This window comes from Xenopus laevis, chromosome 5S, assembly GCF_017654675.1.
Source record: "Xenopus laevis strain J_2021 chromosome 5S, Xenopus_laevis_v10.1, whole genome shotgun sequence".
NCBI lineage: Eukaryota > Metazoa > Chordata > Amphibia > Anura > Pipidae > Xenopus > Xenopus laevis.
Window position 1 is genome coordinate 11,343,392 of NC_054380.1, and position 14,935 is coordinate 11,358,326.

The following is a 14,935-nucleotide window of genomic DNA, read 5'->3' on the forward strand; positions in this document are numbered from 1 at the left end:
AGGCAGAGGACACTAGCACCCCAAGGTATTATATACAGTGAGAGGCAGAGGACACTTGCACCCCAAGGTATTATATACAGTGAGAGGCAGAGGATACAAGCACCCCAAGGTATTATATACAGTGAGAGGGCAAAAAGCAAGACTTTGGAGCAAGCAGTGAGGGTACAGGGGCACCATTTTATGATACAGCCGGTACAGTAATCACAGAGGCGAATTCTCTGTAAACAACAAAAAGACCAAGTGAATTGGCTGTAGAAATAAGAACATTTAATTTGTTCCCATTTGTTCCCATTAATAATCTGCACTTGACAGTAGTATGGTTCTCTGCCTTTAAAATAAGAAAAACTTCATGTCATGCTAACTGTCATTTAGCCGCCTTTCACTAGACCTCAACTAAAAGCTTTTTATTTTCACCCATTTTCTATATTTAAGGGGAGAAAAAAGGAACAAAAGCAGCTGCTCTGAAGCCTTCAATCCTAACACAAATGCAAAATAGAAGAATGACTAAAAAAGCAAATGGCTTTTACAGAGAAACTACTGAACGGCTCAGCTTGGTCACTTACCCAGCAATGCCAGAGAAAAGCCTGATGTGAAGGGCTGCTGTACACTTACCAGCTGCATTTTCCTTAGTACAGGGGAATACCTATGCTGCCATAGTTTTATGGTATCACTCTGTACAGACTATGAGCAAACTTACTGGGCTGTTCCTGCTGAATTGTGCTTAGTACAGGGGAATACCTATGCTGCCATAGTTTTATGGGATCTCTCTGTACAGACTATGAGCAAACTTAGGGGACTGTTCCTGCTGTATTGTGCTTAGTACAGGGGAATACCTATGCTGTCATAGTTTTATGGTATCTCTCTGTACAGACTATGATAAGACTAAGATAAGGGGGCTGCTCCTGCTGGATTGTGTTAAGTACAGTGCGTATTTTGCCACATGGGTGGCCAAATTATCATCCAAAAACAACCTGCTATCCTACTACACTTCTTGTCAAATCCCACAAGCAGCCCACATTTTTATAGCTAGAGGTTTAAAGAACTTAAATATAAAAATGAATATGGCTATAAATGCTGTATTTTATATACTGAACTTATTTTACCAGAGGTTCAGCAGCCCTATAACAGTAGTGATCCAGGCCTTCAAAGTTGCCCCCAGCAGCGCCCCATCTTGGATCTTGTTAGGCATGTTTTGTGTGTCAGTGGCTCTGCACATGCTCAGTGAGCTCTAGGCTGCTGGGAATCTGCAGAAAAGAAGATGGGGCAGTGCAGGGGGCATTTTCAGAGGCACAGACCTTCCCTGCTAAAGGACTCTGGGGAGGGGGGTCTTGGGAGACACAGAACCCCAAAACAAGAAGGGTAGCATTCAGCTACTCAGTATTAACAGCACGCTGGGTAAAAACACAGAATTATGGGTTAAAAAGATGGCTGACAGCACAAACGTACGAGGCATGTGGAACTGTAACACCTCCGACACCCTAGGATTGGGGCTTCTTTATAATATTCATATAAATTTTTACGACATATCAGCCTGATTATTCCAGTTACTTCAGGCCAAATCAGCCGCTCGAAATGTGACATATAATAACCAGGGCCCTGTAATTTTATTATAAGCTCTTTTTATGTCTTTGTCTAAACAAGCCAGTGCTGGAGCTTTATTAAACAGATGCCCCCCCCCACCTGACGGCCCCCAGAGCCATCACACATACATTAACGAGTTTGCAGGTTCCAGGACTCCTGACGACAACTCGGAGCCCCTTGGCACCTTCCCCCCCCAAGCTAGAGGGGCAGATTTACTAGAGGGCGAAGTGACCAACGATGGCGAAGATTCGCCAGCGTTACCGTTTTCAGGGACTTTGCCAATTTACTAACCAGCAAAGTTGCGATAGGCAGAATTGAACGCTAGCGCATCTTCGCTTTGATTTGCTCGCGTTGCCGAAGTAACACTAGTGAAAAATCGCCCAGCTTCGGCGCCCTGGACACAACTTTAGTGAATTTTAGTAAACTAGCGTTGTCTGGGCACGTTTTCGCCTGGCGAAGCGTTGCGGTAGCTGCGAAGCCATCGCTGTTGAATTTTCGCTGATTAGTAAATTTACCCCAATGTATCACCCTGGAAAATAAAATGGTCTGCTGGTCTCTCCTAACAGTTTGGTGCTGATGTTACAATAGATGGAGGACTGCAAATAGGGTTGCCACCTGGCCGGTATTTTACTGGCCTGGCCGGTAAAAATTATGGCTTATCCCAATGTTATTATTAGGGAAAAAAGATAAATATATGAGGGATGCACCGAATCCACTATTGCCGAATCCCAGAATCCTTGATGAAAGATTCAGCCGAATACCGAACCGAACCGCATATGCAAATTAGAAGCAGGAAAGGCAAAAGTAGAAAAAATTCTTCTTTTGTGACGAAAAGTCACGTGATTTCCCTACCCGCCCCTAATTTATATATGCAATTTAGGATTCGGATTCGGTGCATCCCTAAAATATATGGGAAGGCCAGTATTTTTTTGGCAAACTCTAGGTGCAAAGGGACACCCTTTATGTATATACCCCCCAAAGGGCTCAGGGGCAACTAAAAACCCAGTTTTTGGTTTAATTTCCAGAGCAGTGAGGCAGCGGTATATAAGAATAACGCTATACACAGCCTAGTCTATTAATCCGTGTTTGCTTACACCCGCGGCTCCAGCAGACCCCCTTAATCCCACCGTAACCTTATTCTCACTGCTGAATTAGACAAATGAAGTGTTTGCATTTGGCTCCTGCCTTGATCCCCCGTGAGACACCTGTGAAGCCTTTCCAACAGAAAAGAGGCCTGATATAAGAGGATCCGGGGGGCTGCTAATGATTTCTGTGAATATCAGCCTTTTTAAAGCGGCCTGTTAAACTGAAGAGGGGGGAGCCTGAAGGAGTCTCCGTTTCTTCCAGCGCACGACTCTATTCTGCAGCACAGAACTTTCCTGCCGACTTGTGTGCCCATCAGTGTGGCAACTTGAGTTCTGCAGGAACCACTCGTTTTAATTGCTCTACTGCTTCTCCCTCTCCTGCCTGCTGGAAGCTCCTCCACCCACCAGTGCCACCACCTCGTTACTTTTCACCGTTATATAATATTTTTATTTTTTTATTTTTTTTAAAGTTCACCTAAAAATTAAAGGGGAAGTAAATCCCCCACCTTGCTTTTTTAGTGATCACTGATGAGGGCAGTCCAGGCAAGCAATGCGTCATGCATTATTTTAGGAAACCATACAAAGTAAAAGTTTTACAGGTATGGGATCTGTTATCCGGAAATCCGTTATCCAGAAAGCTACGAATTACAGAAAGGCTTTCTCCCATAGACTCAATTTTATCTAAATAATACAAATGATTTCCTCTTTATCTGAAATAATAAAACAGTACCTTGTACTTGATCCCAACTAAGATATAATTAATCCTTATTGGAAGCAAAACCATCCTCTTGGGTTTATTTAATGTTTACATGATTTTCTAGCAGAATTAAGGTCTGCAGAATACCGGAATACCTAAGATCCAGAGCATTCTGGATAACAGGTCCCATACCAGTATATATCTTGGTAAGGTTCAAAGGAAAAATAAAACCTAAAATCAACATGGCTAGAAATATACCAGCCCTATAACTGTAATGATCCATCCAGGCCTTCATAGTTGCCCCCAGCAGCTCCCCATCTTGTATCCTGTTAGGCAACTAATGCTACGGGGCTCATTTACATCAATTCTGATGCAGACTGCACTGCTTTTTATGCTGCCATGCAATGTGACTCTGAATTCATACTAATTTGCCTTATATTGTAACTCTTATATTGTACATATACTGTATATTATGTCTGGTATATTGTATATATACTGTATATTGTGAGTATTATTATGAGTAAGTGCCAGAACAAGCACGAAACACGTTAGGCCAATGTCTAGCATGTCCTAATAAACATTAGTTCAGGGGTCCCCAATTTTTTTTTACCCGTGAGACATTCACATGTAAAAAGAGTTGGGGAGCAACACAAGCATGAAAAAGTCCCTTGGGGTGCCAAATAAGGTCTGTGATTGGCTATGTGGTGGCCCCTATATGGACTGACAGCCTACAGGAGACTCTGTTTGGTATTATACTTAGTTTTTATGCAATTATAACTTGCTTCCAAGCCAGGAATTCAAAAATAAGCACCTGGTTTGAGGACATGGAGAGCAACATCCAAGGGGTTGGAGAGCAACTTGTTACTCACGAGCTACTGGTTGGGGATCACTGCCTTAGTTACTGGTTAGTGTTTAGGAGAGAGCAAAGGCCACCATGCAATGGATCAGTTAACATAGGGATAATACCATAATGATTCACAGAGGGGAAGACAGAGAGACCCCTGGCCCCAAAACACAGATACAAAGTCGTCAGTGACCATGTGACATTCCTACTCCCAGCAGTCTTTCAGCCAGTGGATTACAGGAGTCTTTTTTACGAAACTGGAGATTTGAAATATTTGTGGGAAAAGTTGAGAGAACAATCAGCCGAGATGGCAAACGAGTTGCCTCAACCTGACTATGGAAGGGATAAAATAAAACTAAACACTAAATACTAAAGCTCAGTTCAATCTGTTTATATAACAAACATCAAACAAAATGATAAAGTCAAATATTTCGGAGATAAAACCAACCACTCATTGGCAACATACTGATAATATCCTGATCCCGCAGGTTTTGCACTCTGGCTCACTATGTCTATGGAATTCAATTTGATGCAAGTTCATGGAACTGAGAAAAGAATGCTCCTTAGCTCTTATAATATGGCTGAGAATACAGCAGCCCTAGGTCCATAGTCAAGGGCTCATTGACAGCCACAACTACAGTTACGGTCACACAAAAATGGATGCAGTTGTTGACGCCATTCATTAAATGTATTTCTTGCACCTAGGGATGGGCGAATTTGACCCGTTTCGTTAAAAAATTCGCCGTCGGCAAAATGTCGCCGACGCCCATTAAAGTCTATGGGCGACAAAGAAATTTTGGGGTGCGCGAAAATTTTTTGACGCGCGTCTTTTTATTTTGACGCACAACATCATGCAAGTTTATGGGCATCATTTTTTCTGCGAAACAAGGCAAAAAAATTCGCCCATCCCTACTTGCACCTCCCTATAGTTACACTCGGTGCCAGTATGTCCATATCACGTACAAATACGCCAAGTGATACAGGGGTACCTTGAATCTGCCACCATGTTCCAATGCAGAATGTGTCAAAGTCATAGCAGACATGAGCCTAAAGAATCATGCGCAAACGTCATGCAATGGCTGCAATTATCTGTTCAATTATGCATGACTCCCATCAAACTGTGAGACACCAGCCCCCCACACACCCCCCAAAACTGCACTGGGTTTGTAAGGGGGGAATACTGCATGCTGGGTAAAAATCATTGAGAATTTTTGGCCAGAATGGCACACTACACTACACATGCTCAAGTAGCCCCTGAAGTCTTTTTTTTTTTGTTAGAGAGCTGCTGCACATTAGTGATGGGCGAATTTGTCCCGTTCCGCCGAAAAATGTTGCATTTTGCAAATTTTTGCCGTTTCGCAATTCCCGCTGGAAATTCTCAAAACGGAAAACATTAGAAAAACGTAACATTTTGACGCCCACATAATCCGAATAATGTTGATGCGCGAATGTTTTGACGTGAGCAACTTTTTCCAACTTTTTGACACCGGCTAATTTTCGCAAATTTATTCGCCGGTGGCAAAATGCGGAGATTCAACGCAAATTTGCGCCTGCCAAATTTATTTGCCTGTCACTACTGGACATGTTAATGTATATATCAGCCCTATGACACTGGAAATTCCTTACAGAAATTGTCATTTCTAGTGGTCACTAAATGCCAACTCATGCAGCTTCCCCAGAGCCCTATAAACCTACAGTGTAGAGACCATGCTCTGTTTTTGTTCCCTTACTTCACTGAGTGCAAAGGCAGATAATGGGCACTGTATAATGTGTGCGTCTCTTTCAAAAATAATCATACAATAATCATCATCTGGCAAAAGAGCGTTACTACGCAAAAAAAGTTTTTTATTTTACCGAATGTTACCTCTATCGCCAGACTTGCCTTCGCCACCTCAAACCAGGCAAAGTGCAATAGAGCAGATAGGAGTTTGTCAAAAAAAAGTTGAAATTTTTTCAGTCTTTTCCTTTTTACAGGGTGATAGGATGAAAAAGATCGAAACAATTTTTTTGGGGTACCCTCCTTCCCCCCTACATTTCTTAACATATGGAACATAAACTATACAGTGGGCTCATGTGTAGGGCAATATAACATCTCTATTTTAGTTTATTAATGTTCCCTGGCCTTGTGTAGTGTAATGTATTTGCTGCAGCATATACGTCCATTCAACTTTAACTGCACGCCGTATGCAAATTAGCCAACGCTAGCGTAACTTCGAACTTAGCTGATCGTATTTTCGCTAGCGCAACTTTGCAAGCGTTCGGTACCCTGTGCGCAACTTCGGATCTTCGTGAATTAGCGGTGTCCTGGCGAATTTACGCCTAGCGAAGTGTTGCGATGTGCGAAAAGCCAGCGATGGCGAGTTTTCGCAGGTAAGTAAATTTGCCCCGTAATGAGTAAGACAGGACCCTGTATAAAGTCTTATTTCAGAGGGAGAGTGACTTAATAACTGGATCCCCTCCTACATTTTCTCAGGCTCCCAAAACGTGGGGTTGGACCTCAAAAATGGGATCAATGAAGAAGGTTTCCCCTCTGTTGCTGTTCCCTTAGGTCAATAGTAAGGTGTCTGTTATGGCAATGGTTTGAATAAAGCGCTAATGTGGTTGAGTTTAAATTTGACTTTAAAGGGGGGTTTATTAAGAACCCAAAAAAAACTAAAAACCCCAGTGGAAAGAAAAAGGTTATTTAATTGAATCAAATAATATACAACACTGTTTTACATTTAAAATGGTCATAAGCTATCTAGATCACTGTATCTACTAAGATTTCATTTTGGGGGGGGGTATATATAGATGGAAGGCCTGTGCTTTTTTTTTTTTTAACAGAGAATAAGAGATTCTTCAGGTGAAAATAAAGCTCTGTCTTGTTCCAAGTTGCTTCCTTGCAGCCTCAGTTCCTCTGTGCCTCAGGCACCAAATACTTAATTGTGGGCAAACCAGGGACTCGCTCCGGCTGAGAAATTCTTCCTGCAGCGCTGGGAATAAATTTCATTCTGTGTATTAATGTTACAAACATTCTGGATCCCACAAACAAACCTAATGGGCACTATTTAGTGTATTGCTGTTGCATTCGTAAATGAGCCTTAAAGGGGGACTCCACCCAACAACAGTTTTTTGGAATATTGAAAGAAAACGTCATTCTGAGCAACTTCCCAATATACATTTATAACAAATTTCCAATGGTTTCAAAGTTATTTGTAAACGCAACTGCTATTGAAAGCCATTCTGCCTCTTTTAAGTCCCTCCTCCCTTATTGCTACATTGTATCGCTATTCAACTTTCCAGCAGCCAAGGCTGGAGAGGAGTGCAAGGCATTGTGGGAGCTGGAGTCGGTTTTCTGATACATTGTTTCTGAGAAGGGAATAGCAATGGATAGACAGACGTTGCTTTCAATTGCAATTTCATTTACAAATAACGTTAAATGTAAATGCAATTATATCTTAAGTGAATTGGAAAGTGGCCCAGAATTACATTTTTTTTCATTATGCAGAGGAAAAAACCATAGGTGCACATCCCTTTAAAGGCTCTTAATAACCTCAATTTCTTTCGCCTCCTCGTCTTCGCTATAATTACCCGCACATCCACGCACAAGAAATAAATGAGTTACTAGAAGTGAATTGATGTTTTACTACGGCACAAATTTCCTCTGCTAAACGCAGATCAACGTTCCTCCAGCCTCAGACAGTTCCTGCTTAACGCAAAAACATCAATAATCGTAAATATGACTCCATTTATTTGTTAATGTAACATTTTCCCAGCACAGGGGATATCTGTGCCCGGTCATTTAATCCTTTCGGCTGTAAGCGGTGTCTGCCACAAGATATAATAACCACAGGGTGACCTTTTTGGTAGAAAGTTAAGACGCCAGAACAAATTAAAATGGCGCAATGGGTGGTGCTTTATTACATAGAATGTTTTTCAGTGGTAAGTATGTGGCTATTTTACTCATTAACCGAAAGTGCAAAATTCCAGAATTAAAAATACTACATTTATGGGTGGAGTCGGTTCCCAAGAGCTTACACTTAATAGAAAGAGAAGGGAGGAGAAAAGAGATAAAACTGACATTTTGTGGCAGATTTATCAAAGGGCGAATTGAATTTTCTTAGTAAAAAACTTCGAATTTTGAAGTAATTTTTGGGTACTTCGACCATCGAATAGGCCAAATTCGTCTTCGATTCGAATTGAAAAACCTTAGAAAATTTGACCACTCGAAAATCGAAGTACTATCTCTTTAAAAAACTTCGACTTCGACACTTCGCCACCTTAAACCTGCCGAATTGCTGTTTAGCCTATGGGGGACCTCCTAGAACCTGGAGGCTTTTGGGCAAGTATTGAGAAGTCAAAGTTTTTTTTGGAAAAATCCTTCGATTCAAAGGGTTAAATCGTTTGATCGCACTTCGATCGAATACAGCCTTTTTCGATGGTTTTTTTACTTCAAAATTCGATCCTTGATAAATATGCACCTTTATTTCAAAGCTGAGCAAAGTAGTGCATTCTCTAGGAGGCAACTGCTGTTCTTTAATGTCCCAAAAATGTGCCCCCCTACCTGCACTTACCCTGCAGAGAGCTTTGAGTCATATAGCGTCAAGCCTTAATTTGCCTTGTTCAGCCCTTTAATTGCCGATTGGCTGCTATAAGCTGCTAGACCCTCCCAAAGATGGTACTGAAACAGCGAGTGATGTTTTCTGTGAATGGATATCGAGCTCCCAGTAATATGCCAATTCATATGGTCATCGATTTCTACTGGGGTTTAAAGACTGCGTTTAAATAAACTTGGCTTGTAAAGGGGCAGTATACACCTATATATACACAACCTTTTCTACATTAACAAAATACAAATTATGCTGAACCTGTCCAGTTTGCTCAGAGCCTTTACAGAGAGTTGCAATAAAACAAGCATTATTCCCTTATACTAAGCACAATTCAGCAGGAACAGTCCCTAAGTTTGCTCATAGTCTGTACAGAGAGATCCCATAAAACTATGGCAGCATAGGTATTCCCTTCAAGGCATAAGGGTAAGTTCACACTGGGCGTTTCGGGGAGATTTAATCGCCTGGCAACAAATCGGAAAAATCGGAAAATCGGAAAAATTGGCGGCGCTAAGCACACGTGGCGATTCGATTTCCGAAGTAGGCTGAAGTTTCCTCGTGAGGCAACCTTTTTATTATTTGTTGTTCTTGAGTTATTTAGCTTTGTATTCAGCGGCTCTCCAGTTTGTCATTTCAGTAGTCTGGTTTCTAGGGTCCAAATCACCCTAGCAACAATGTTTTGATTTAAATAAGAGACCGGAATATGAATAGGAGAGGCCTGAATAGTAATAAAAAGTAGCCATAACAATAGATTTGTAGCCTTACAGAGCATTTGTTTTGTAGATGGGAGTCAGAAGAAGAAGGCAAGTAATTCAAAAACTATTGAAAATAAATAGTGAAGAATTAGCTATTCTATAACGTACCAAAAGTTAACTTAAGGGGGAACATCCCTTTAAGGGAAGAAATGAAGAATAACAAGTGAAGGAGACACAAGAAGATATGGAAGGAGGGAGTTGGGGAAGAAGCTGTGGATATGTGGATAGAGGAGAGAGCAGGTAAATGGGGGGTAGAAAAAAATAAGTATAAAAATCCTACTAATCAGAAGGAAAAGTGAAAGAAAAGTTGGAGGAACATAATATAAGTATTTATTAGGAAGACATGGATTAGAAGGCATTTGTCAGATATTTATAATGGTCTATACTCAGGTCCATACTCAGGTCCATACTCAGGTCTCTTGGGTACCCTACTCTGCCCTGTGACCATTAGTTGTTAGAAAACTACAATTCCCACAATGCCTGGTGGGATCATACTAACTAAATGTAGATGTGCAGGATTGATTGAGGACATTTTGTGATATATTTGAGGTTTGTATACTGACTCCCATCAGGTTTTGATTGATCATTAAGACGCCGTACAGTGTTGCTAATTTGGAATTAAAGCTCCTAATTGCTCATCAGACAATTGACTGTAATTTGCAGCCAGAGGAACCTACAAAGGGTTTCAAAGCGGAAAACTTCTGTGGCTCCAAAAATCTGCCTCTTTCTCCCGCTCCGCTGGGTGGGACGACTTACGGAAAGGGAAAATAAGCCTTAAATGAGCGCAGGAGATGGTGGTGGTGCTTCACAAGCAAACAGACCTCCCCCCAGACATTTCAGGGGATACAGCCAAATATGAATTATTCATCCACTCTCTGCATCCCAAGTACTTCTCTGTTGAACACATTCTCAGCTACACCGCGCCGGCAGCAAGGGACTAAATGTCACCCACCAGAGCCGCTGAGACAAAAGCGCCACTTGCAGTGAGATCAAGAACAGGCATCTGCCATATTACCAAATCTCCATCAGAGTGATGTCACAATAATAGATCATTTACTTATACAAACAGGTATAACCTTGACACTAGTGATGGGCGAATAAATTCGGCAGGTGCGAATATGAAGCTAATTTCCGTGTCTCGCCACCGGCAAATAAATTTGCGAAACGTCGGGAAAAATTTGGCAGCAAAAAAAGATGCGATAAAACATTTGGTCTGAATAGCCGCGCACGTTAAAAATTTTAGGACGCCCATTGACTTTAATACATTTGGACAAAATAGGCAAATGTATAAAGATTGTCGCGTGCGTCGGAATTGGCACGCGTCAAAATAATTTTGATGCTAATTGACTATATTGCGTTTCGCCAATTTTTCGGGACAAATTCGCCCATCACTACTTGACATTCTTTCGGATGAGGCGATTTCCGTAATATGGAGCAACGTGTCTTAGGGATACGGCGCATTCTCCACCAAACACTCCCATTCATTTGACTTTTCTTGGTCCAAACAAATGCCTGAGTTCTAGAGTTGCCATTGTAATGCATAAGAAGCTGCACTCATGGAGTTGGGTGACCAAAAATGCACCTACGTGCAGGGACACATTTCTATAAAGGCACCCATGGGCCCAAGTTTAGGACAGTTGCTTTGGGGGGCATCTCAGTGATGCATTTAAACATTATCAAGTTCGCTGCCCATGTACCAGCTACCTTTTTTCTGGATAATGGGTTTCTTGATAAAAGAGCCCATACTTGTGTATATATAAATATATAATATAAATGTATCAGTATATAGATATAGATATACAGACATAAAATATTTAAGATTCTATAAAGTTTACCAAATCAGTCCTTTAAACCCAGATAAATGCTGCAGACTGCACAGCTTTCTGTTCAGCCTTGACTCATGCATTTCAATTAAAAAGTAATTTGCCTTAGATAATGTACGTTTAGTAATAGAAATGCGCTGCACTATCGCGTCACAGAATCCTTTAACCCCTCAATGCCTGGGCGCTGCCATCATTTTTAGGAACCCATGTCGCCCCTGGATTCAGTGGGGGGGAGTAACGTTTTTACAGGTCCAAAAATAACAAACCACATATAAAGTTATAGTCTTGCAGTCCCTCTGCGGATACAAACTATATGCACATATATGTTCTTTAGTTTAGGGGGCAGGTAAGTGGAACTCTCCGTTGGGGGGCCACACACACGGGCCAATAAACTGCCGACTTGGTCTGTCGAAAGCTTTTATCGCCCCGTGTATGGCCGAAATCTTTTTTTGACGCCCATAGACTTAAATGGCCGTCGGCCTAATTTCTGGCGAAACGGGTCAAATTCGCCCATCGCTAATGTTGGGTAATGTCGTTTTTGTTTTTTTTTGCCGACTGCCAAGTTTAACGTCAGACTACACTACCCAGCATGCAATGGGACTGACTTGTGTAGAAGTCGGGAGTTGCCAGATTTTGGGCTCTGATGCCCTTTATGGATCCATAAACCGGACATCAACCCTGATACTGAGGAAGTTTGACGTTAACACTGAAATGGCATCAGGGGTCCAATAGGACTTGACATTTCCTTCCTTCAATCACTTTCAAGAACTGCCCCTCCCCCCAGCAGTTTGTGTAACGGCCCGCGGGCCGACAGTGACGTAACAGTGACAGGACACCGGGTATTTAGTAGAACACACGCCTCTTACCTTGGCCGGATCCCCTTCAGATTCCTCCGCTTCCAACTTGCTTCTGCCCCCCAAGAAGAAGAAGATGAGCAGAGCGATCCAGAGCAGTCCTGCCAGGGACAAGAGCAGCCGGTCAGCCACTCGCCTCATGGTCCGGCCACAGCTCCAGTGACATAGCCCCGCGGGGTGAGATTGCGCTGCGCTGCTCTGCTGGAGGAGAAGATCATGGGGAAGGGCCACCCGCTCACTGCCGGGGAGGCTTCAAACGCCCCTTGGGCACCAGCACATGAAAAGGAGCGGGACCCCCAGCTGCACCCGAGCCCACGCCGCTACTACGGGAATGGGAAGCCTGACAGTTTGGGAAAACCTTAGCGCCACCTACTGCCTGTAAACTCCTCCTGCACTGAAACTGTCAGCCAATAGTCCCCCTGCCACCTGCACACCTGCTCCGTCACCATTAGCCGCTCTGCCCGGGATTATGCTGATTCTGGACCAACAATTCACATTATAATAAACCTTTACAAATCAACCTTATATAAGTGTATCTATTGGTGCAGAGACAGACGCTCACATTCGCCTGGCGACAAATCTCCTCTTATTGGGGACGACTAATCTCCCCCAACTGCCTTCTCACTGGCTGGATTGTAAATCGCTGGCAGGATGGGACTCGGAGTCGATTCATTTTCTGAAGACGCCCGAAGTTGCCACACGAATAAACTTCGGAAAGAAGTGTCCTTTAGGGTAAGGACACACGAGGAGATTCAGGGAGATTTTGTCGCCTGGCTACTAATCGCCTCGTCTTTTGAGCAACTATCTCTCTGAACTGCCTCAGCGTTTTTCCCCATAGGCTACAATGAAAAGTTGCCTGCGTTAATGCACACACGGCGATGCGTTTTCAATAGTTGCCTGAAATTGCCTCACTGAGGCAACTTTGGGCAACTATTGAAAACGCATCGCTGCGTGTGCATTAGCGCAGGCAACTTTTCATTGTAGCCTATGGGGAAAAACGCTGAGGCAGTTCAGAGAGATAGTTGCTCAAAAGACGAGGCGATTAGTAGCCAGGCGACAAAATCTCCCTGAATCTCCTCGTGTGTCCTTACCCTTATATTCTAGCCGACGGGAAGGCAGTTCAGGGAGATTAGTCGCCCAAAGAAGCGATTTGTTGCTGGACGACTAATCTCTTCTAAATAGCAGCGTGTGCCCTGGCCCTTAGGGTCAAGGCACAAAGGCAGATTCAGAGAGATTAGTCGCCCATCGACAAATCTCTTCTTCAAGGCGCCTAATCTCCCCAAACTGCCTTCTCGCCGGCTGGATCATAAATCGCCAGCGGGATGGGAATCAGAGCCTATTCATTTTTCCGAACACGCCCAAAACTGCCTCACAAGGAAACTTCAGGCAACTTCGGAAAGCTGAAGCAATCCGACTGCTATCCCGCTGGCGATTTACATTCTAGCCGACAGGAAGGCAGTTCGGGGAGATTAGTTGCCCGAGGAAGATTTGTTGCTGGATGTGATTTGTTGCTGGATGACTAAACTCCCGAAATAGCAGCGTGTGGCACACAGGCAGATTCATGGAGATTAGTTGCCCGTCAACAAATCTCTTCTTCGGGCCGACTAATCTCCCTGAACTGCCTTCCCGCCGGCTAGAACATAAACCGCAGACGGGATGGCACTTGGAGCCGCTTCATTTTGCAAAGTTGTCTCACGAGAAAACTTTGGGCGACTTTGGAAAGCCGAAGCAATCCAACTGCTATCCCGCCGGAGATTTACATTGTAGCCAGCGGGAAGGCAGTTGAGGGAGATTAGTCACCCGAAGAAGCGATTTGTTGCTGGATGACTAATCTCCCGAAATAGCAGCATGTGCCCTGGCTCTTAGGGTCAGGGCACACAGGCAGATTCGCAGAGATTAGTCGCCCGGAGACAAATCTCCTCTTCTTCAGGGCAACTAATCTCCCCCAACTGCCTTCCCACCAGCTAAAATGTAAATGGCACTCGGAGCGATTAGTTTTCCGAAGTCGCCTGAAGTTGCCTCGTGAGGCACGAGGCGACTTCCGAAAACGAATCGCTAAGAGTGCCATCCCATCGGTGATTTACATTTTAGCCGACGGGGAGGCAGTTTGAGGAGATTAGTTGCCCCGATGAAGAAGATATTTGTCGCCAGGCGACTAATCTCCCCGAATCTGAGCGTGTGTCCTGACCCTAAAGTAACAAATTTGTATCTATACTGAGCTAGATAGAGAGATGCTACAGCTCGTTAGATACAGATAGACAGACTGATACATGATAGACACATAGATTAGAGTTTATATAAATGATAATGAAAAAGAGGGACAGATAGAACGACAGATACATGACCCATAGACAAATGATAACTACAGTATAGATAGGTAGATATATATATATATTATAATTAGTGACGGGCGAAGCTGACCCGTTTCACTTCAACAAAAAAACGCGAAATGGCAAAAAAATAAATTCACCCACATAAGTCTATAGGTGAAACTCTGCAAAAGATTTTGCTTATCACTAATTATAATGAAGACAGACAGCGTGATAGATACTGTACATACACCCAGTTAAAGGGATACTGTCGTGGGAAAAAAGTTTTTTTTTTTTTTTTTCAAAACCCATCAGTTAATAGTGCTGTTCCAGCAGAATTCTGCACTGAATCCATTTCTCAAAAGAGCAAACAGATTTTTTTATATTTAATTTTGAAATCT

General features: G+C 42.9%; 1 protein-coding gene across 3 annotated transcripts in view; it reads right to left on the reverse strand.

Annotated features, from left to right (window-relative positions):
• galnt14.S (polypeptide N-acetylgalactosaminyltransferase 14 S homeolog) overlaps positions 1-12,708 on the reverse strand; it is a 210,525-nt gene extending 197,817 nt beyond the window's left edge. For 2 of the 3 annotated variants that reach the window (XM_018264922.2, XM_018264921.2), the window contains exon 1: positions 12,238-12,701. In XM_018264922.2, coding sequence (XP_018120411.1) covers positions 12,238-12,366 — 129 coding nt within the window. In that variant the 5' untranslated portion in view covers positions 12,367-12,701. Of the gene's footprint in view, positions 1-12,237 lie in introns of all 3 variants that reach the window. The other variant, XM_018264923.2, reaches the window with a different exon arrangement.
• Between the last annotated feature and the right edge of the window lie 2,227 nt (positions 12,709-14,935).